General features: G+C 40.0%; 1 protein-coding gene across 3 annotated transcripts in view; it reads right to left on the minus strand.

Moving 5' to 3' along the window:
- Positions 1 to 23,321, minus strand: part of EFHD1 (EF-hand domain family member D1) — a 52,241-nt gene that overhangs the window by 11,740 nt on the left and 17,180 nt on the right. For all 3 annotated transcript variants that reach the window (XM_042459447.1, XM_042459448.1, XM_042459449.1), the window contains one exon: positions 360 to 507. In XM_042459447.1, the coding sequence (XP_042315381.1) occupies positions 360 to 473 (114 nt within the window). In that variant the 5' untranslated portion in view covers positions 474 to 507. The remainder of the gene's footprint in view (positions 1 to 359; positions 508 to 23,321) is intronic.

Genomic DNA, 23,321 nt, shown 5'->3' on the forward strand with positions numbered 1-23,321 from the left:
CCACAGTACCTAAACTAAAGTTGTGTACTTTGGACAACGTTCACTAAACCGCCTTAGCTGACACTCAGCATTAACAGTGGGGCAGGGCTGCCGGACAGAACTTTGAGGGATCATATCATCCTGTATTAAAAGCACCTTCCTGTAAGAATATAAATGTATTGCTAAAATCCCATTTTTCATATTTCATTCATACCTTGAGCTATTTCACAAGCTGAAGTTTTTTGTTCAGGTAAAACAAAAATACTTAAGAGTGCATGTGTTTAAAAAACGTAGTCAGACACGCACAGAGAATGGACAAAATAGATGGGTTAGCAAAGTTCCACATTTGATTCTGCATTTTATTTTCTGCTGATGTTTACCTCACGAAAGCTCAGTTTGCCATCAAAGTCCTCATCCACTTCCTTGATCATGTTCTTTAGACCCAGATGAGTCTGAGGTGCACCAAGCTTCTCCATCATCAGCTTCAATTCCATAAGGTCAATGTACCCATCTTTCCCCGAGTCATACCTAAGAGGAAGAAAATAATAAAGATGTCAGAGGGCTCTGTTGACTGGCTTTTAGTTTATGGGATGATTCATTGGTCCTTAACATCATAGTTCAAGCTATGCTCAACACTTTAAACTATATTGTCATATGGGATGACAATTCCCAGTTTTGGGAAAGGGGCGGAAATAAATAAATAAATAAATACTACAACAATTCCTTGAAGGGATGTCATATTGAGGAGAGGGCATGCTTGTTTTCTGCTGCTTCAGAGACTAGGAGCTGGAGCAATGGATGCAAGCTACAGGAAAAGAGATTCCACCTCAAAACTTCCTGACAGTAAGGGCTGTTCGACAGTGGAACAAACTCCTTCGGAGTGTAGTGGAGTCTCCTTCCTTAGAGGTCTTCAAACAGAGGCTAGATGGCCATCTGTCGGGGATGCTTTGATTGTGATTTCCTGCATGGCAGGGGTTGGACTGGATGGCCCTTGCGGTCTCTTCCAACTCTACGATTCTATGATTCTTTATCTCACAAACACTTTCAATACTACCAGAAGAAAGTTGCTTCAGTACATTGCATAATATGAGCAAACCTGAAGCTAGAACCATGGAGCAAAAAGTAAATGGTTACGTGGATAGGTTCAACAGATTTGAGACAGCATGTAAACTACAGTAAACATTCTGCTTCACACAGAAAATAAAGTTCATTCACTTCTGCTCATTGATAAATAAACCATACCTCTCTTTCCCTATATTGTACTATCCCTTTGAAATGGGGAATAAAACTCACTTTGGACAGCATTTATATCCTTTACATAGCACAAAAGTTCTTGTGGGACTATTCTGACCAATTGTAATGCTTCTTCAAACATCAAGGAAGAACCACTCTGAATAAAGGACACAATACAGAGCATTTGAGAAAGCAATGGGAAGATTTCTTGAGTGGTATTTGCTACAGAAAACATACTATTAGAGAAGTATATTGTGGTTGTTATCATTTGTTTTCATGTTGTATATGCACTGAGAAAGACTCATAGCTGCCTCAAGTCATGAGGTGAATAAAGAAACACATTCATCATACTTCCAAGATGTCAGAAGAGCAGTAGCCTTTTACATCAATTATCCTAGGTAATTTAGGAAGTCTCAGAGGCTATTGTTTGCCCTAGGACTAGGAGGAAATGCTATCAGGCCTCTTCTCAAAACATTTCAAAATGGGTTAAAAGCAATTCAGGCATACTTCAGGCAAACAAAGCCTCTGACAAACAGTTCCTTTTTACAGAGTGCTTTTATGTGCCCATTTCCTCCTTATCCTCCATCTAAATGGGAGATTTTTTCAGCAGCATTGGCATTGGGAAGATGGTAAAGGAAGGCTGGAGAAACACATTTAGGATCAGGCTGCAGCAACATGTCTGCAGTAAAGAATTGAATAAATCTTAAACTGGGAAACAGTGTGATTTTATTCTAGCTGATCCTACTGTCTACAGCAAAAAAACTAAAAAGGAACTGTCTCCAAGATTTCTTACTGAGTATGTGTGAACTGCAAAAAAGCAAAGAAAAGGAGAACAAGATTAGCCTGTTTCAACTCATTAAGAACAAAGATCTGTATGTCTGGCCACCAAAATGAAAATCATAAGAAAAGTTGCTAAAACAAAAAGTCATCCCTGGGTGCATTTCGGAAGAAGCCTTCAAGTGGTCTTTACAAAGTTCAAAATGTTTCTGTTTGCAAGGTTTAGCTAACCTGGTTGTTTCATATTTGAAAGACTTGAATAAAAAGGTTGCTGAAACATGCTGAACTGCTTGCCCTGTTTTTGTAGTAGGAACATAACCCTATTCTTTCCATGTTATTTCTACCTCCAATACCATATTTTCTGTTAAAGAAGTGATGCTCACAAGCACATCTGCTTTGTTAACCAAGGGTACCTGTATTATTCTCATCCTCTAGATGGCTAAGAAGCCTTTGCCCACACAAGTTTGGAGTCGTTTTACCAGAGCAGATTCAGCTGCATGTGCATTTCTGATGGGAATCTCTTTGCAAGGAGTGTGTTATTCAAGTAGCCATCTGTAAAGTCACACAAGCTTCCACCCCACCATCATTCTTCTCCTTACTGTTTGATTCCACTACAGTGGACATAAACCGAGAAAATCTAAGCAGGAACCATCCATAGCACAGGTAGAATAGAGGGTAAGGTTACTACCAAAACTCCAGAAGTTTCAGATAACAGGCTGCACAGACGCAGAACGACCCATATATTGAGTTCACAGATGACTTAAAGCACCACAGTTATAGGTAAGCCATCTGTTCTTACTACATATGCAATCAAGAAGAAGAAACAAAGAGTACAAATGGTGAAAAATTTATCAGACTTATTTATGCCAAAGATGTCTAAAACCCAACTTCTTTTTTTTAAAAAAAAAGAGCTAAGAAGACATTTGTTTTTGAAGAGCCTATCTTAAAATCTTTGGTTGACTTGCAATTAAAAAATGATAATGAAGAACCATGTTCATCACTCATCATTCTTACACACACACACACACACACACACACCCAAACTAGTTGGCAGCAGGAATCTAAAACTAGATTGTTTAGTTCCAGTTATAACAAAAGAGCACTTCACCTATCTATGATTCCTTCTCAATAGAAAAAAAAGTGAATGCTTGCTAAGTTTTCTGTTCCCCTCGAATGCTTAACACTCCTTAGTCACCCTCCCCAACTTACTGTTACTTACTTTAAAAAATTAATCCATAAAGACAAAAACCATTTTTGTAGATAAAGAGTGATGTGGAATAAAGCAGAGCCAAAAGGGAGTAATTAGGAATGGCAGAGGATGTATATGTAGATAAACTGGGGGGAGGGGGTCTAGGGACAGAGACCCATCAGACACAAATGAAGTTATGTTACCAACTGAAAGGAAGAAGGATAAAAAGCATATTTGTTGTGGAATACAAGTACTCTTATTGATCTTTCATCTACTTGCTACAGCAGTACATTTTAGGATAATGAAAGGGTCACAATTTTTAAACTGCAACCTTCAGATCAGTGTTGCTACTCTCTCAATCCTAGATAGGAGAGTTTTCTGAAAAGACTTTTACCATGAAACTTGAAGTGTTGACAGAGCCCTTTTCCCAAGGTGCCCAATTTGGGCCATATGAGTTCGTCACTCGCTAAAGCAGAGATCTTGTAACAGACTTTCTCATGGCACATTTCCTGAAGGAAGAAGCCCCTCCCTCTTCAACTGTCATCTCGGCCTCAGAGGGAGCCATCAGGCAGACCCAGCAACATCGGGGACTGCCTGAAGGAAGAGGCCCCTCCCTCTTCAACTGTCATCTCGGCCTCAAAGGGAGCCATCAGGCAGACCCAGCAACATCGGGGACTGCCTGAGAGCTGGTGGAGGACTACTTCTGCTGCTGCCCCCCCCCATGTCACCTGGGAAGAAGCTCCCCAGAACTGCGGAGGACTGTCCCTTGCACTGGTGGTGGCGTTTTACCAGGGGGAGGGGTCAGTGAGAGAGGGGTGTTTTTATGTATTCTTAATTGTTTTATTGATATTTGCTGTGAACTGCCCTGATCTATGGAAGGGCGGTATAAAAATAATAAATTTATTATTTATTATTTATTATAAGGCTCTTAGCTGATTTGGCACACATATACTATCTCAGTTGTATTCCACCTTACTTTTTTTCTAGCATGAATTTTCACAGGGACATTTTTCATCAATAGTGAAAAATCAAATTTGTAGGAATATGAGTTAGTAGGATAAATCTACTAAGACTCACTAATGCCAAGGTTAAATGTTCTCAAAACTGTGTACTTATACATGTTCCACCCATTGAAACAGGACATGTAAAATAAGGACATCGCCACAATCAGGAACTGATGCTCACAACAGAGAAAAATAAAATTTAAATACTTTTTTTCCTTAACATAATGCCCCTATGCTGATGAGGGAATTTAAGTAAGACAACGCCTGTGTTCAAGGGCAGGCTGTAGCAGAGAACTAGGTTATTATAAAACAAGGAAACCTAATTTTCCCTCTCCAAGTCAAAATTATTTGTACAAAGGATAATAAGGTAATGTCTAAAGAGCTGTCACTGGGAAAGGGGAAAAGAGGTCTTTGGAGTGCTGCATGAACTGCAAATCTGCTTTTCAAGAGGAATAGCAACTCCACAGGGGTTAACATACTGTACTCGATCCATAGCCATCGAAGCAAGCCTCACGTATCCGTCATTCCAGGACAGAGGCAATACAAAGCCAGGATTGTGAGAAACTGGGTCTTGCCAGCAGTGGGCTGAAATGGCAAAGCCATGCCCTATCCCAGCAGCACAATAGATGTTCAGTGTGTGCTAGTGCCAGCCTTCAAAACGCAGCTTCCCAAAGTTGTGCTGCCTCAAAAAGCAAAGAGGCCATGGAATACTCAATCTGTCCTCAATTCAGCAAGAGCCAGGCAGCAGATGAAACAGTTCAGCAATACAGAAGGGAATTAGAAGGAGATAATGTTTCTTCTCCTGAGATGCAGCATTTCCAAAAAAGAAAAGAAATGCAGTCAGTGGGTGTGGAACAAGAAAGACAAACTTGTTTTTCCAGACCAGAAAGCTTAATACAAATTCCAGCAGAGACTGAAAGTTGCATCATATAGCTGGACTGCAGCATTCCCCACAAACTGGAGTTGTTGTTCTAAAGGCCTGTGCTCACTCAGCCATTCTACAGGAGCAGCACAGTGTTTCATCAAATGCACTGGCTCCTGGTCCATTGGCAGGCTTAATTCAAAGTCCTGGTTTTGAGCTTGAAAGCTTTTATGGCTTGGGAACAGGGTACCTAAAATGACTATTTCTTTACCTAAGGCCCTTCTCCAGGTACCATCACCGTCTGAAATGTGATGGGTGGTTACTGGAGAAAGGACCTGTGTGTCTTGATTTTTTTTTTATTCACCTAGGCCTTTTGATACAATACAATCTGTTTTATCTGTACTTGTGATATTATGCTGCTTTTTATACTATGCTTTAAGAATGTAACTTATAGAAAATAAACTGCATTTTGGTTTTCTTATACAGTTTTTATAAGATGCCTGGGAAACCTTTTTGAAGAGTGGCAAAGAAACAATGGGACATGGTGGCTTAGTGGTTAAGACACCAACTTGGGACGATCTTAAGGTTGGCAGTTCGAAAGCATACAAATACAAGTAGATAAATAGGCATCACTTTGGTGGGAAGGTAACAGTGTTCAGACATTCACATCAAGAGGAAACATTTACCTTTAAAGAAACAATAATGGTAAACACACTGCACCATACTTTAAATTTTCAATAGGTATATGAGCCAGCATGGTATGGTTGTTTGACTATTGGACTATGACTCTGAAGACCAGGTTTTGATTCCCAGTTTGGCCCTAAAACCCACTGGATGACCTTGGACATGTCACATGCTCTCAGCCTCAGGGAAAGGCCATGGGAAATCTCCTCTGAACATATCTTGCTAGGAAAAGCCTGCGATAGGGTCACCATACGTCTAAAATGACTTGAAGGCACACAACAATAACAACAACAACATATGACTGCAACCATACAAAGGAGCCAGTACCTCTAAATTCCAGTCATCTGCTATGTTGGAATAAGTACAACAGTATCATGATATGCATAATATTAGTGCCACTTTTGTTGGGTTTAGTATTAAAAAGTATCACAGATTCATAAGTGACAATGGCGGGATATAGACCGCCACTTTGCGGCGGTCTCCCACCGGCGCCATTTGCTCCGCGAGGGAGCCGCAGCAGCCAAACTGCACGGCTCCCGCGCGGAGCAAAAAAGAAGCTCCATTTTGGAGCTTCTTTTTGCGGTGCCTTTATGACGTCACGAGGCGCCGCTGGCGCATTCGCAACATCATAGGCATCACGACACGTCTGGACGCTATGTGTCCAGTACGTAAATATGGCGGCCCCCATGTGGAAGGGGCGCCGCCATGTTGTACGTATTCTATACGTACTATATGGCGGTCTATATCTCGCCAATGAGTTCTTAACCTATGTGCTTTGTGGGTGACTTCTTTGGAAGGATCTGACTAAATCTGTTTATGGGGAAAGATCCAGAATTAAGAGGAAAAAAGCACTATTGTCAATATGATATGTAAGACACATGATCCCTCAAACAATTTACTATAAGTGATGAGATCTGAAAGCCAAAAGGAAAGCATCTCTCCACTACTAATACCATATGCCCATCCTCTGATTTACAGATCCATACAAAGAAACAAGTTGAGTCTCCCTCATCCAGAAATCCAAAATCCAAAAAACTCCAACCCCCCCTCCCCCCAAAAAAATTAACAGGTGGCTGAAGTACAATCATAGAATCTCAGAGCTGGAAGGGACAACAAGCTAATTACACCGTTGCTTTCTAATGATTCAAGTGTACACAAACATTGTTTCATGCACAATATTATTAAACATATTGTGCATAAAATTACCCTCAGGCTATATGTATAAGGTGTATATGAAACATAAAAGAATTTTGTTTAGACATGGGTCCCATCTCCAAGATATGCAAGTCTATGCAAATACAGGTATTACAAAATCCCAAACACTTCTGATCCCAAGCATTTTGGATAAGGGAAATTGAACTTGTATTAGTCAACAGATAGCAAAATACAGTGCGCCCTTACTTTATGCGGGGATCTCTTCCGGACTCTCCCGCATAAAGTAAATTCTGCCTATGCTTGAGCCTCGTTTAAATGAATGGGGCTTGTGCACATGGCGGTGCAGCGGCACGCACACGCCCCATGGGCGCACACCCCATTGTTCCCTATGGGACACCCCCTTCTCCCTGCGTATGACGCAAGCGCACTGTATTACATTATGAGAAAATATAGTGTTTGGCCTAGCTCATCAGGCTACTAATGGTGTTGACTGAAAAAAGTCAAGCGATTTGGCTGAATATCTGCATAAAGGTTCCAGAAATGGGTGAACATAAACTAGTTCTCTGAAGATGTCAGCCACAGATGCTGGCCGTCAGGAATCAACTCTTCTAGAAAATGGCCACATAGCCCGAAAAACCCACAAAAAACTAGTTCAAGTTGCCAAACTGTTTTTTTTTTCCAGGTGTCCTTCCCTTCCTTTGGAAAGGAGAAGAGAGCACTGAAAGGAAGGTGCTATTGATATTTACATTGAATGAGAGCCCCACAAAGAAACCCAGCTTACTTTACAAAGAGCCCCAAGATGCTTCTTCTAATGCAGTGGTTCCCAACCTGTGGGTCAGGACCCCTTTGGGGGGGGTCGAATGACCCTTTCATGGGGGTCGCTAAGCCCATTGGAAAACACATATTTAATTACAGTTATGAAGTAGCAACAAAAATAATTTCATGGTTTTGGGTCACCACAACATGAGGAACTATATTAAAGGGTCGCAGCATTAGGAAGGTTGGGAACCAATGTTCTAATGGTTGTGTAAGATCTCTCAATAAGGGCATTAAATAGAGAATTGTAAAAGATTAAATACCTGTGTTGAAATACTCTACAACTATAACAGCAGGATCTTTTTTTCCCTGAAATGGCAATTAATTTCAATTTTAGGCATTCTGTGTTGTCTGTGTTGTCAGCTTTCTGTGCTGTAAAAATAATCCAATTTGAGACAACTTTAACTGTCCTGGCTTAATGCTACAGAATTCTGGGAACTGTAATTTTGTGAGACATTTAGCCTTCTCTATCAGAGACCTCTGGTGCCACCACAAACTACAATTCTCAGGATTATCTAGCACTGAGCTAGGCCAGTTAAAGCACTCTCAAACTGGATTTTGTTTTAGACATTAGTTTTATATGTGGCTTTTTGAACTGTAAGAACAAGTTAATAATAATAATAATAATAATAATAATAATAATAAATAATCTTTATTTATGCCCCGCTTCTCTGTCAAATGATAATCGAGGCAGGTTACAATTAAAAAACCATACAAAATCCAACATCCCAGCAATTCCCTTCCTCCCCTAAAACATTAATTAAACAAATTAACAATTAAAATCATCCATTAAAATAAATAAGAACATGCAGATAGAGCTACGGCATAATCAGTGAAGTGATAGATTCAGTTGATGGCCGGGTTAGCTATTCAGAAAAGGCCTGCCGGAAGAGATCTGTCTTGACAGCCTTTTTATGACGGATCTCCTCTAGCAGGCCTTTCCATATTACGGGAGTGGTTGAAGAAAAGGTCCTCTGGGTGGTTGCAGTCAACCTGTAACAGATTCCTCCTAGATAGGCTTGCCATATCCCGCCTGTGGGCGGGACTTTCCTGGTTTTGGGCGGGTCCGCACGGTCCCACCCCGGGTTGGCCCCGCCCCCGGGATTTCCCCCGCCCCCGGGCTTTGTTGCAAAGTGTGCAACAGCGGTGGCGGGGGAAAGAGAGAGGCCTCTGTAGGCCTCTCTCCTTTGGCGGTGGGCTTCCCTCCCCTCTTTGGCTCCGCTGGAGCCGAGGGAGGGAAAGACCGAGGCCAGACTTCTTTCCCCGCCTGAGCTCCGCCGGCAAAAACGGAGCCCAGGCGGGGGAAAAAAAGCCTCCCTGAGGGGAGGATTCCTTCTCCGCCTGGGCTCCGTCCTTGCTGAGAACGGAGCCCAGGCGGAGAAGGAATCCTCCCCTCAGCGAGGCTCTTTTTCAAATGTAGGACCCCCCCCCCAAAAAAAGGTCCTACATTTGAAAATTTTGTCCTACATTTGTCCAGGTTTGGAGGTCCGGACTAATGGCAACCCTACTCCTAGAGGACCTGAGTGAGTGGGGCAGATTGTACGGAAGGAGGCAGTCCCGTAGATAGGTTGGACCCAAGCCATGTAGGGCTTTAAAGGTCATAACCAACACGTACTGCGTCCGGAAACCAATGGGCAGCCAGTGGAGCAATTTTAAAATAGGTGTTATATGGTCACTTCTGGTTTTTCCAGTGACCAGCCTGGCTGCCATATTCTGAACTAACTGAAGTTTCCGTACTAGGCACAAGGCGCATTGCAGAAGTTGAATCGTGAGGTTACCAGTGCATGTACCACAATTTCCAGGTCTCTTGGTTCCATGAAAGGACGCAGCTAGCTTATCAGCCAAATCACAAGCACTTCTGACCATCACATTTACCTGATTTGTCATCTGGAGCAACGAGTCTAGGAGCACTCCCAGACTGCGGTCACAGTTCTTTAAGGGGAGTGTGACCTCATCTAGGACTGGTAAATGTATCACAAAACCTGGATAGGGGCCTTTACTGTGAGTACCTCCATTTTGTCTGGATTCAGATTTAGTTACTCATTTGGCTCAGTTCTCCAAGTAATCCAAACTACTTCATGAATTGATTAGTACAACAAAAAGGTTAAGAATTTAAAATTCTCACTTAGTACAAATGAAGACTTACAAAAAACTGTAAGGTAACAATGATTTAACAAAACACTACTAAATTCCAAATTATTATAATCAATTATTCATGTCTCCAATGTTAAACATTTAAATGTCCATTAATAATATTGACTCAACTGTCGTTCTCAGGTTTTATGTTAAGTAACAGCCTCAAATTCAATATGATATTAAACAATAAATACATAAATAGCCCTCCAATGCAGGTTGCTAAAGCATATAAAGAGGGCAACAGCATGCAGGGCAATGGGGAGAGAGATTTCCCTCTTGATTCTGTTGAAAGCTGTAGCAGGATACAGGAAAAATACATAACTGGATCTTGTCCACTGCAGCTATAAAAGGCAGGTCATGCTTTAAGATGTGATTATGATAACGATCAGAGCAAAGAAGGTCAGGTCTCATCCTAAGAGTACATGTCCAGACTTCTATAGGATTAGGGAGCAAGGTGACAGTCCCTGGCATTTGCTCTCAGGTGATGTTAATGCAAATATCTATGCATTTACTGAATATACAAAGAAGGATTGGGTTCCCAATTCTATGAACACATAGTTATGTACGGTACAGTATTTTGCCTACTGTTGCTGAAGGCACAGAGGCCAAGTATCAAGTCCTACTTCACAAACTATGAGTCTAGTAAATGTGATGGTTGAGGAAGATACTTTAATAATCCTAAAATGACAGTGCAGAAGAAAGCCACCAACACAAGGATAGTCTTGGCATCAAAATATATGACTGCAGTCACTTCACTATGTATCAACTGGCATCCTGTTAATGAATCATACAGATGTAAGTCCACCCAAGTTTTTGGATGTTGCAGAATCTTCTATCACCTTGCACACAATGAACAAAACTTTTGTACTTGTAAACTCAACTTTTTCATGTTGCCTGCCTTCAACACGGCCACATAGTGACTAATAGAAAGCAGGTGACATCTGTGAAGCATCTGATATCCTTGCAGCCAGATACACAACATCATCTAGACCTCCAGAGCAGCCCTGGAAAGTCCCTAAAGATGCCTTCAGTATGATGTATGGAAAGACAGGAGATGTGGCATAGTTCTGCATGCCAAATGCTTATGCTATATACCTACAACATTAATAATAATAATAATAATAATAATAATAATAATGTTTATTTATATAGTACCATAAATCTACATGGCACTTTACAGACATCATAAAATTAACATAAACGATTAATGACGTACAATCTAAAAAGCCATCAGATAAAAATAATATACTAATTATTTCATTAAAATGCAACAATATTATCTCATTAAAATACAACAATAACCCTGTCAAAACTATAAATCAGATAATACATTAACAATCTAGATTAACAAACAATATCAAAACAACGAAACACAGAAATTAGGCCATTATTTCAGTGTCAATTGACAAGTGACTCACTCCTAGCAAGTAAATAGTAGATTTCATTTTTAAAAGAGGCATGTACATCTCTTTCCTATCAACCATCTTGCTGAAAATACACTAATGGAAGTTGTTTTGCAGGGACTAGTAAATACATACAAGGTCTGAAGGCAGACTTTCCAGACAAATTTTCATATTTGTCTCTCTAGATGGATGGATGCACACTGATCATTTGTCCAAATCAAAAAGTATCACCATGCCACAATACTCTGCAGAATTTCATTCAAAGCTTCCAGGAATAATAGAATACAATGGTTTTAGATATTTTATTATTTTGAATCAGCCAACTGATTACATCACAGAAATACTAGAATCTAGCACAATAACACTCCACTCAAAAGAGATGCCAAATAGAGGCCCTGTGGATACGTACATATGTGGTTACAACTCTACACAGTGAGCTGCTCCTCAGTTCCAATGACTGCACAAAACTAGTATGCCACATAAAGACAGTTGCAACATTGAAATCAGTTTTAGCCATTTTTTGTGGAAAGTTTCATGTGATATGACACAGACAGCATTAGTATTTTACATTGAATGGAGCAACAGACCAAGATCATGGGTAACACACATCCCCACCTTTAGCAACAAGACTCAATGGGTGACCAAATCAGACAAATATTCCCCACAGGATTATGAAGATAAAATGTGAGGAGAGAATGTATACTGTCTTCCATTACTTGGAAGAAAGGTGGCATAAAACCATAGAAAACAATAATAAATCACAATTATAAATCACACTTGTCAAGAACAGAACCTTTATCTTAAAGTAGGCATCCAAGACTCATTCCTCCTACACACCCTCCTAAAGAATTCCCCAGCGTATGGTTTCTAAGTATCAGCAGACATCTGTTCCAGAAGGAGGCATTTGTTTTAGAAATTCCTATTGGTTACTGACTGCTGTTGATGTAAGTAACAAAGGCAATGTTGTACAGTAGATCTAAGCGAGATGCTAATTTTAACCAACAGTTAGGTCTGGGTTAATGTCTGTGCTCTCTTGTAATTTTCCGTCAAAAACCAGCCTCTCATATTTTATCTAATACAACCTATCCTTGTTGCCTTGTCAACTGAACCAGGGGCACTGGATATGGGGGGGCTGCTGAAGCACAGCGCTCTGTCCCTCATTCACATGCCTGCCTGATAAATGTCCATACTAGCCGTGAAGAAAGCAGGGTTACTTCCACTGTGAGCATGGCTGACTTGGATGGTGACTAGACTGGCAAAGCAAAGTGTTGTGTCCCTGCTTTGCCAATCCAATTGGCTATTTGTACAAATACCATCCAAACTAGCTCCTGCTCCAGTTGCTTCATTTATCTAGAGATGATAGTGAAGCTAGAGTTGGCTCTGCCAGTGCTTTCTTGTATAATAGCAGGCCTGCAAATGAAAAGGAAGAGAAAGCATCCAATCTGTTTTAGAAAGAAAGAAGGAAGGAAGGAAGGAAAGCAGCAGCAGCAGAAGAAGAAAAAGCTGGAGAAAGTGACCAGAAGAGTATGAGAGGAAGAGATGGGGGGTGGCCACTAATTTGGAATTATTTTGCTAAATTATTGATTGTTAAATAGAACAGAAAAAACAAAGGAAGAAAAGAAAGTGACAGTGGTGTCACTTCTGGAGACTGAGTAGCAAGGCTGAATTTGATACTGTCAAATTCTGGGCAGGAAGGAACACCTAATGTGGCAGGAAAGAAAATACATTCCAGTGTTTGGTGTAACTAGACTACCTGCTGGGCTATATTTAAATATGTAAATTTAATGTGGGTGGATGTAGGTACACTGCTTTAGACTCACTCACTGCTGGCATTAGGCCCCTGAAAGGATAGGTACTATGGAATGGAGCCTTCTGGTTCAAAGAGGTTCCCCATACAAACTAGAAGATACAGAATCCCTCCCTCCCCTCGTTCTTCATTCTCTATTTTCAAGACAACATATTTTCTAAAAGCATGAGTGCCCTTTAATTATAGACAAATGCATCATATGCAAAAATCATTTAAAACCACTATGGGGTGTGGTGACAGCAATACAGTGTATATTGGCATCTTCTAAAATATGGACTAAGGCATTCATTAACAAGGTGCTGCTTCAAGTATCTCAAACAGTTTAGGTCTTTGAATGACATTACCCATGAATTCAAACTTGATGTGCATTTCTCTAAGCTTCAAAGCCAGTGCTATACAGTTTATGTACAGTGTTTCAGTCAGCAGGTTAGCCACTGCACTGATCCCTAGTTGCTGCTTCTGAATAGCCTTCAAGGACAGCCCCATATAGAGTGCAATTGTAGTAGTCTAATCTAGATAGTGTGAGTGCATGGACTACTGTGACTAAGTTACTCCACATGTCCAGCACCTGGAAAGGCCATGACTGGTCAGCCAGCCAAGTTGGCCCCAAATACTCTGAGTCATGGAGGCCTCCAGTGACAAAAATGGATCTAAGAACACTCCCATGCTACACATCTCCTTCCTCAGGAATATTGCAACCCCATTCAAGGCAGGTAGCTTACCCAGTTCCCAAACTAGAGAACCATCACTATACAGAGCCTCCATCTTATCAGGATTCAGTTTCAGTTTACTGGTCCGCTTCCAGCCCATTACAGCATCCAGGCACTGATCCAGCACCTGTATAGCCTCAACTGTCTTGGACAAGGAGCAGTTAAGCTATCATCAGCATATTGATGGCATCCAGCCGCAAAACTCTTGATGACCCCCACCCTCACTAGTGATGTTATATAGATATTGTACAGCACATGAGAAAAGAATGAATCCTTGGGCACGCCATAGTTCAGTGGCTATAAAGCTAAACATAATCCTCCCAATGCCACTCTCTGGAATTGACCCTATAAAGAGGATTGGAACCACTGAACATAATGCTGCCCCCCTGGCACTCCCATCTGGCAGAGCCAGTCAAGTAGGATATCTGTGGTATCAAAAGCCACAGAAAGATGTAAGGAGATCAGCAAGGTTGTTGTTTTTCATGGGTCCAACTAGCTAGTTTCCTCAAAGTTGCCCAGCCACTACACGCTCAAGTATGTAATAGGGTAGTAGTTCTCACATACCTCTTGATCTATAAAAGTCCCCTTCAGCAGAGGGTACACTATAGCCTCCTTCTCTTCCTGGTACAGCAAGGGATTAAATGTCCCTGGACCCATACAATCAACCCTGCTCTATTATATCTTAAAGGCTTAGCCAAACTGTCCACTTCATCAAGCTGTGTTATTTTTAGAACGTGTGGTGCTTCAGTTGTTGCTGGCCTACAACACTAATGCCTCTGCCCCAAACTATTGGCCATATTTTCTGGAGATGATGGGAGCAGAAAATCCAGTACCATCTTCGAAGATAGAACCAAAGATCTGAGTGGTTAACATCTGGGAAAATAAGTTCCTCCCAGAACAGTGTCCTGAAACTCTAACTTGAGGAACAGTGCCTCCCAAATTCTAATTCTGGGAAATACACAGAACATAACTGAGTCATGGGCCATTGTGTCTATTTCAAAGGGATTAATAACCACCAAGATAAAGACATTTCAAAGAATGAGGAACGATAGAAACCAACTCATATTCTCTGAATGGATTATTAAATAATTTTATACTGTAGCTATCGCAAGCTAAACTCTAATCCTATTTTTTAAAAGGTACAAATTGCAAAATGTATATTTGACAACATTTCATCCAAATACTAAATGCTCTACTGCAGTGTTTGTTGTAGTTTGGGAGGTCTGTAACACTTTGTACAAGTAAGACTAACACATGTTATGGTTCTAGAGCTTCTGTGGAGGGCGAGTCTACTTCAGATGCAGAATGCCCTAAATTTGTGAGTACAACAGAAGGAATATTTTATATGTTGAGGCCAAAAAGCCAAGTAAACACAAAAGTGCCTACCTACAGATTTATTTTCTTTGCAGAGCAGACTCAATCAGGGTGGGAGTAGCCCATTCCCAATTAATGTATGGCTGATTAACTTTAGAAGAGAGTACCATCTGAGGAATTTCAAAAAACCTAGCTAGCCATGCTGCCATATTAGGGGAAAGATTCAAAAACTCACAGTCAGGCAACAGATTTATTGTTGCTGTATGCCTTCAAGTCCTTTTTTATTTATGGTGAACCTCTCATGTGGTCTTCTCATCAACATTTATTCAAAGGGGGCTTGCCTTTGCCATCTTCTGAGGCTAAGAGTGTCTGCCTTACACAGGGTCACCCAGCGGGTTTCCATGGCTGAGTGGGGATCCAAAGCCTGGTCTCCCAAGTCCTACTCCAACATTCAAACCACCGCACTGGCTGTCAACAGCTTTATAGAGCTAACAAAAAATAGTCAGCAAGCTTCATCACGCTGGAGTTTTGCTTACAATCTTATATATTTGCTAACACAGAAATGGAAACTTCTCCACAGTGGGGCCTTTGCCTATTTTTCAGTACTTGCAAAACATCTGGAAGTGTTTCAAGGTCCTGCTACAACTTCCTTCTCTCCAACAGGCTGACAGGAGAGGGTGACTGATTACAGCATCATACCATTGCTCCCTTCCTGGCATGCAATAGTGCTGAAAAAAGGCTTTGGAACTTTAGATCTGGCACATTCTCTATATAATTAAAGAGGGCTGTTCTATCAAAAGAGAAACATTGGGTGGCAGTAGTAATAAGATTTAGATGGTTTATACAAACTTTGTTTCAACCTTTTAGATGGTTTATAAAAAAAATTGTTGCTTACCCCACACCACTTATTTCTCTGTGTCCATAGACTCAGTCATTGCAAATGTTGCTTTTTGTATTACAATTCCCAGAATCCCCCACCCTGCTGTTTAGGTGATTTCAAGGAGGTATCGTTTTTTTCCAACATCTGTGCGCTAACATCTATAATCTGTGAAGGAGTATGCAACTCACACCAACAGAACACACAGATTATTTTCAGATGCTGGCGTAATTAAAATAAATACAGTATCTCACATCTTCCACAGGAGAAGTAGCCTTATACAAACAGTTCCTTTCCAACTATTATATGTGCCAATCTGTTGGTAGCTGTGGGTGGAGAAGAAGTTTTAAAATCCCTTTTTGGTTGGGATTTTTTTTTTTTTTTTTGCCAGATTAAAAGAGTTACAGGGAACTTTATACTACACAGCCAGTTGATTGGAAGGGTACAAAGGCAGCTGTCTGAATGGTAGAGAAACAGAGACAAGTAATAGCACCAGAGGCTGGATCATAGCCAAAGAGAGAATGAAAAGACTAAGTGTTGCTTTAAAAATATGCACCAATGCAACTGGGGGTGGGATTCAGTTTCAAAGTCCCCATTTAATTGTGTGCTTGGTTTCATGTCAAGATAGTTAAGAACAAGTACTGTGTCAGAAGGGAGGCCTGCTTACTCTGCCATAAAATCCTGACAATTCTGAAAAGAACATTCAGATTTCTTTGCAATATTTATACCTCACACTAAAACGGAGAGTTTATTTCACTTAGCCTTATTCTGGTTGCTCTCATAGAAAATACTTTGTCTCTGCTCCTTTATTTCCACTGAAAGAAGGGAAGATTATTGTCGCTGTTAGCTGTTCTCGAGTCAGCCCCAACTCATGGCGACCCTGTGGATGAAACATCTCCAAGACTCCCTGTCCTCCACTGCTCTCTCCTGTGGATCAGATATCTCCATGACTCTCTACTCCACTTCTTCTACTTCTCTCCACCATTCCTAGAATTATTGCCTTTTGTAATGAGTCATGCCTTGTCATGATGTGGTGAAAGTACAACAGCCTCAGTTTGGTCAACTTGGCTTCCAAGTAGATTTCAGCCTTGATCTGTTCAAAGACCCATTCAATGATCTTTTTGGCTATCCACGGTATCCTTAGCACTCTTCTCCAACACTACATCTCAAATGAATCAATTTTCTTCTCATTGACTGACTTTCTTCACTGTCCAGCTCTCACATCTGGACAATTCTAACTTTAATTAATTAATTAATAATAATAATAATAATAATAATAATAATAGTTTATTTTTACCCCGCTTTTCCAATGTGATCAAAGCGGCATACAGAATATCAATAAAATACATTACAATCCATAAAACCAATACACAGGATTAAAAAGAACAATACTCAGCCAGCTGAGAGGGGGAATCAGTTGTTTAGCTTTACACTTTAGGATCTTTCATGGCTGCCCTTCCCATGCCTAGTCTTATTCTGATTTCTTGGCTGCAGTCTCCATTCAAATCAGCGTTTGATCCAAGGTAAGGAAACACTTTTACTATTTCGTTTCCCTCATTATCTAGGGTGAATTTATGTACATCCTCCATGGTCCTTATTTTTATTTTCTTTATATTCAACACTTTCTTCTTGACCTTGTTTAATAATTGTTCCAAGTTCATAATGTTTTCTGCTACCAGTATGGTATCATCCACATATCTTAGATTGTTAATATTTCTTCTTCCTATTTTTACTCCTCTTTTTTCCAATTATTATTATTATTATTATTATTATTATTATTTCTTATATCTTGTCTCTGCCTGTTCTTCATAGGATATTTCTGCATACAAGCTGAACAAATAGGGTGAAATAATGCAGCCTTGCCTGACCCCTTTGCCAATTGGGAACCATTCTGTTTCTCCGTATTTTGTTCTAACTGTAGCCTCTTGTCCTAATTACGAAGTTGGAAACCATCAGGAACAACACAATTTTTTGGCAGACAAGCAAGAGGCCTAAAACTTATAAAATCATTCATGCTAAACCTGTTTCTATGATTTCCACTGGCAGTTACAGATCAGTTATGCCCATTGATATAATCTAACATCTGGACTGCATTGGAAAAACATATATTCATATTCTGAAATATTAATATTGCGGGGTGATTTGCTTGTGAATAAATGAGTCAGCAAAATATGTGCATTATATTCTCCCATATGAGCTAGTTCAGCCTCTGATACCTTCTGATGATCCCCTTCTCTCAATCCTATCATCCCTCAGAGGCATGTCTAGTAGGAGCACAGTAGTGGTTCCTCCCCATGGGAGGAATGCTCCCAATGCTCCCAGGGTCTTGAACTCCCTTCCTAGGAAAGCTAGACTAATACCATACTTGCTGTGTTTCCACCAGCAAGCAAGAACAACTTCTTATTATTATTATTCCATTAGACTTTTAGCAATGTAAAGTTTTAAAGGGCTTTTTCAACAGTGTTTTTAATTGGCTTTTATATTTTTTACACTTTTATATTTTTAGTGGATGCTTTAGATTGCTTTTTAATTAACAGATCAGTTAATTACATTTTAATGATCATCTGCTTTCATTTTTACTTATATTTATTGTAATTTTGTGAACTGTCTGGGTCTCAGCTCTAGGTATAAAGACAGAATATAAATTAGAAAAATTTTAAAAAATACATAACATTGCTTTCCCAGGCTAACACCTGGAGAGAAATAAATATTAAGCTAATTGAACAGATTCTGCTTTGGTTAGCATTTGCATATTTATCAGTACCTTTTCCAAGTAAATCAATTAAAACTGAAATCAGAAAAAAAATGTGTATGTGTGCACACACACACACACACAAACAGTGATTATCAGATGTTCCATCTTTTGTAAACCTTTCTTTATGGATACTTCTACATCCTATGTATAATAGTGAATACACATACCCATTTTAAGTTACATACAGACCTCATAAAGATTACATGCATGTCTCCTGCACAATGAAGAAGCAAACACCTTAGCTATGAAATACACATAAATACAATGTTGCACACATTTTAATGCAGCCATGGAGATGCTTCAAACCTCTATGTTGTCATCAACTCTCCATGCCATTCTCTCTTTCTATTTCCTCTGTCAAAAAATAAAAATAATTGAAATTCTGAATTGGAAAGTGGAACTAGGAATTACAAATTCATATTGTCAATTCAGTTGTGCATAATACGTAACTCTCTCTCTCTCTTCCTCCATTTCCTAGAAATTTATTCCATGCATGCTCATTACGAATTCCAATCATCCTGCCTAACTTTCTCAGCTGACCAGCCATTATCTCTCTTACTTCACACATTATTCCCCCATCTTCAACCCCAGGATGAACAAACGTTCATGTTAAGCATCTCTGTACTTTCTTCAATTTCCATAATCTGTTCTCTTCTTCTAGAATCTACTCTAGTTCTAACTAAACTCTGTCAACAAATATGGAAAACAAAACAATGGCCCACAGATTGGAACTGTCCAATATATATTCCAATCCCCCAAAAAGGGATCAGCAGAGAATGAAGTAACCACATTAATTTGCATTAATTAAAATTAAAATGCATTAATTTCCCATGAAAGCAAAGCAATGTTCAAAATTCAATAACAAAGACTTTTACCATATATGGAGTGAGAATTGCCAAATGTCCAAGCTGGGTTCAGGAAAGGAAAAGGCACTAGGGATCATATTGCAAACATATGCTGATTAATGAAGCACATCATTTAAAAAAAAACAACCTCCAGCTAGATTATAGCCTTTGACCTTACAGATCATGAAAAACTATGGGTCGCTTATCAAGAAATGGTTATGCCACAACATTTGTTAGTCCTGATGCATAACCTGTACTCAAGACAAGAGACTACTTTTAGAATACTGAGAAATGGAATGGCTGTTAATTGGCAAGGAAGTCTGGTAAGGCTGCGTTTTATCACCCTATCTGTTTATCTTGTATGCTGAACATATCTTAATTAAAGTAGGATTAGACTGGGAGGAAGGAGGAGTGAAAATTGGAGGAAGGAATATCAACAGTTTAAGATATGCAGATCACAACATACTACTAGCAGAAAATAGAAAAGACTTTGAATGATTACTGAAGAAAGACAAGGACAAAGGTGTAAAGGCAAGTCTCCAGCTGAACATTAAGAAAACAAAAATAATGACCTCAGATGACCACATTCCAAATGGACAGACTCACACAAGGAAGCCACAGCCCTGAGTCTGCAAGATCTGAGCAGAGTGGTTGAAAATAGAGGACTTGGTCTCTCATTCATAGGATCGCCATGAGTCAAAGTCAACTCAATGGCAGTTAACAACAAACTAGTATGTAGTTCTACACTGACAAGTGTGGAGGCAAAGGCCTATCTTGTGCTTATAAAAGTACCAGTTAAGCTTTCAGTTTAAGAAGACCAAAATATTTATTGCCACCAGTTTTTCTCTGAATGCTCATTGCTGGGGAAGACAATTGAACAAATACTCATGTCCTCTTTGTGGGCTTCCTATAAGCATCTTGCAAACCACCATGGGAATAAAGTGTTGGACCAGACAGGCCTTTGGTCATCTGATCAAAGTACAGCCGTTACATACAGCATTTTGGGCATGATTGGGTGTATTACAACATTTATAGCCATGGCCACTGTCACTGGTACTCTGGAACAATATGATTAAATAATATCACTGAAAGCCATAACATAAACCTAGACTTGCAAGTCTGAAAGCAAGTACCAATCTGTAATTCAGCTTCCTGTCACTCTTGCTGTGGCTCAAAAGAAGCAGAACAGAACAGAAAGAAATGGCCATTCAGAAATGCACTAGATCACATCTTTGGTATTATTTGCTTCTGCATTTAAGTATGTATCATTAACAGATTTTCCTAAAATTCATTCACTCTGCCATCAGTACCAGTTGTGTTGTTCAAAAAAGAGAAGAGAAGGAGATCTATAATTGCCCACTAGACATACCCACAAGTTCTGTAAGTAGAAAAGAAAAGGTTCGTTATAGGAACTATTCATTGTCAACCCACATAAAACTGCTTAATACAAATATTATGGAGTTGTTCTGGCAAGGAGGAAATGGAGAGGAAAGTATGACAGGAGATATGAAGCAGAGGCAGGTTGTGCATAAAAGGACTGCATGATAAGGAGATTTATAGTGAATAGAAGCCCATTTTTCTAACCACAGGAATCTTTTCTTGAAAACAAAATACATAACTTGCTAATTTGTTTTAATTATGAAGAGCACAAATTCTCAGCGTTTTGCTCAAACTATCAGCTTTTGGGACTCACAGAAAAATCACCATGTCTATGCATACTTTGGCACTCAGTTATGACCTAGGGCTCAATCCACATAGGGCTGCAACCATCAGCTATAATAGGCAGGACTGTATGAATGCAAAATACCCATCATATGTAAAGAAGAAATAAAATTGGGCTAAGCAAACCTCAGCTCTCCAGATGTATGGTAGATGAACTAGTTCCACCACATTTCACAGTGGGGCAGTCTAACTAGGACCAATGGAATGAGTGTCCAACATTTTGAGGACTACAGTCTCCTCAGCCCTTAAGCAGAACCTCACTCAAAAACAAGGACACCCAACTGAAATCTTGCTACCACATCAATCTCCAATCCTTACCCCACTCCATATAATGATCTGAATCCACAAAAGTTTCCCCTAGAACCTGAAGACGAAGGAATACGAACAGGCACATCTGTTCAACGTGACTGTGCACAAAAACTGATGAACAATAACCCATAAGCAGCTCATTTAATTCCTGAGAGCCAAAATGGTCCATTGGAGAAAAAGCAAAATGCACAACATGGCATCCTATTGGTGAATTACAAAGATATAAATCAAACTTACACCCCTGTAACTCACTTTTTGGGATGCTGCAGAGATCTGAATCTTTACTGGTCATCAAAATCTCCCCAATTTGTTGTTTCTCAGCTGCAGCCCTCCAAATCTGGCCATTTCCTGGACGGTGGAGACGAAGGGAACAGCAGGCAAGCATCCAGTTATTTTTATATAGCTGGGCACAGAGTAATGTCATCATCCACAGGGACTTTCAGAGGATTCCCAGAGATCTCTGTGGATTCCTGTTGCTGTGTATCCAACTATAGAAAAGCAGCTGAACACTTTTCTGCTGCTCTCCCTCACTCTCTACTTACCAGGAAATGGCTGGATTTGGCAGAGGGATGCTGCTGAGAAAAGGTGACTTTAGTGGGTGTTGGATGGGAGATTATCATAGCTACATCTCATAGCTACATCTCCTGATCATGGCCAAGATCTGAAACTGCTCCAGTGAGTTACAAGTAATATTAGAAATGGAGAGAGACAAATGATAGGAGCATGCAGTCTGCAAATGAAAATACAATGCACAATATAGAACTGGCCTTTGAAATTTACTAGTATCTGGCCAACAGTCAAGTTGGGTTCAAAAAAGGGCAAAATGAATGAATGTGAATATTGACATCTATTGACCAAACTAATATGGGTAAGGGACACAAAATTTATTCGTTTGTGATTCATGATGGTCCTGAAAACTCATCATCCCCACATATGACCTCTTGCTATTCTGTTAGTGGCATCTCCTCTCAATTATTTATTTTAAATTATTTTAAAACATAGAGAGATGGTCATGAAATTAAGTTCACAGAGAAGATACTGAGCCTGAAAGAGCATTGATGTGGCTCCATGAATCTCATTTCAAACTTTTAAACACAGATTTATAATGCAAAACAAATTAATATGGACATCATTAAAAGGGGGGGATTGGAGTGGTTACTGCAGGGACGTAGCTAGGATTTTAGGAAGGGGGGGGTCCAGACTAAGTGCCACCATTATAATGGGGCTTGAGTGCGGCGGCGCAGCAGCACACACCATTCATTTTTCTAATGGAAGGGAGGGGGTCCGGACCCCCAGATCCCCCCCCCCTTGGCTACGTCCCTGGTTACTGGACATTGAAGTTGGATAAGTTTTTAGCTAAAATTCCATCTGGGTATATGTCAAATTTTCCAACAAAACTGGCTAAAATCCTTTTGCAGAATCCCCATGCTGAACAGCAATTGCTTTGTTTTCTATGTGTTATTTGATCAGAAAGACACCGATTACTGTTCTTTTCCTCCTGAACCTATTTGTCTTTTTAAAAAATTCCAGCCCACCTGCTCCCACTCCAATTAGAAACCATGCCCTCTTTTGTTTAAAAACTGTTGTAGTCTAAGGTAAAGGTGATTGTGAACATAAACTGTTATGCTTAACTGGGGCTGAATAAACCAAGTTACATCAGCAGTTTATCTGCCCCGGGAAATGTCCCTACTGTGACAGGAAGAAGCCTCCTTTATTGTTGTTGTTGTTGCTGTTGCTATTATAT

This window comes from Sceloporus undulatus, chromosome 3 (assembly GCF_019175285.1).
Source record: "Sceloporus undulatus isolate JIND9_A2432 ecotype Alabama chromosome 3, SceUnd_v1.1, whole genome shotgun sequence".
NCBI lineage: Eukaryota > Metazoa > Chordata > Lepidosauria > Squamata > Phrynosomatidae > Sceloporus > Sceloporus undulatus.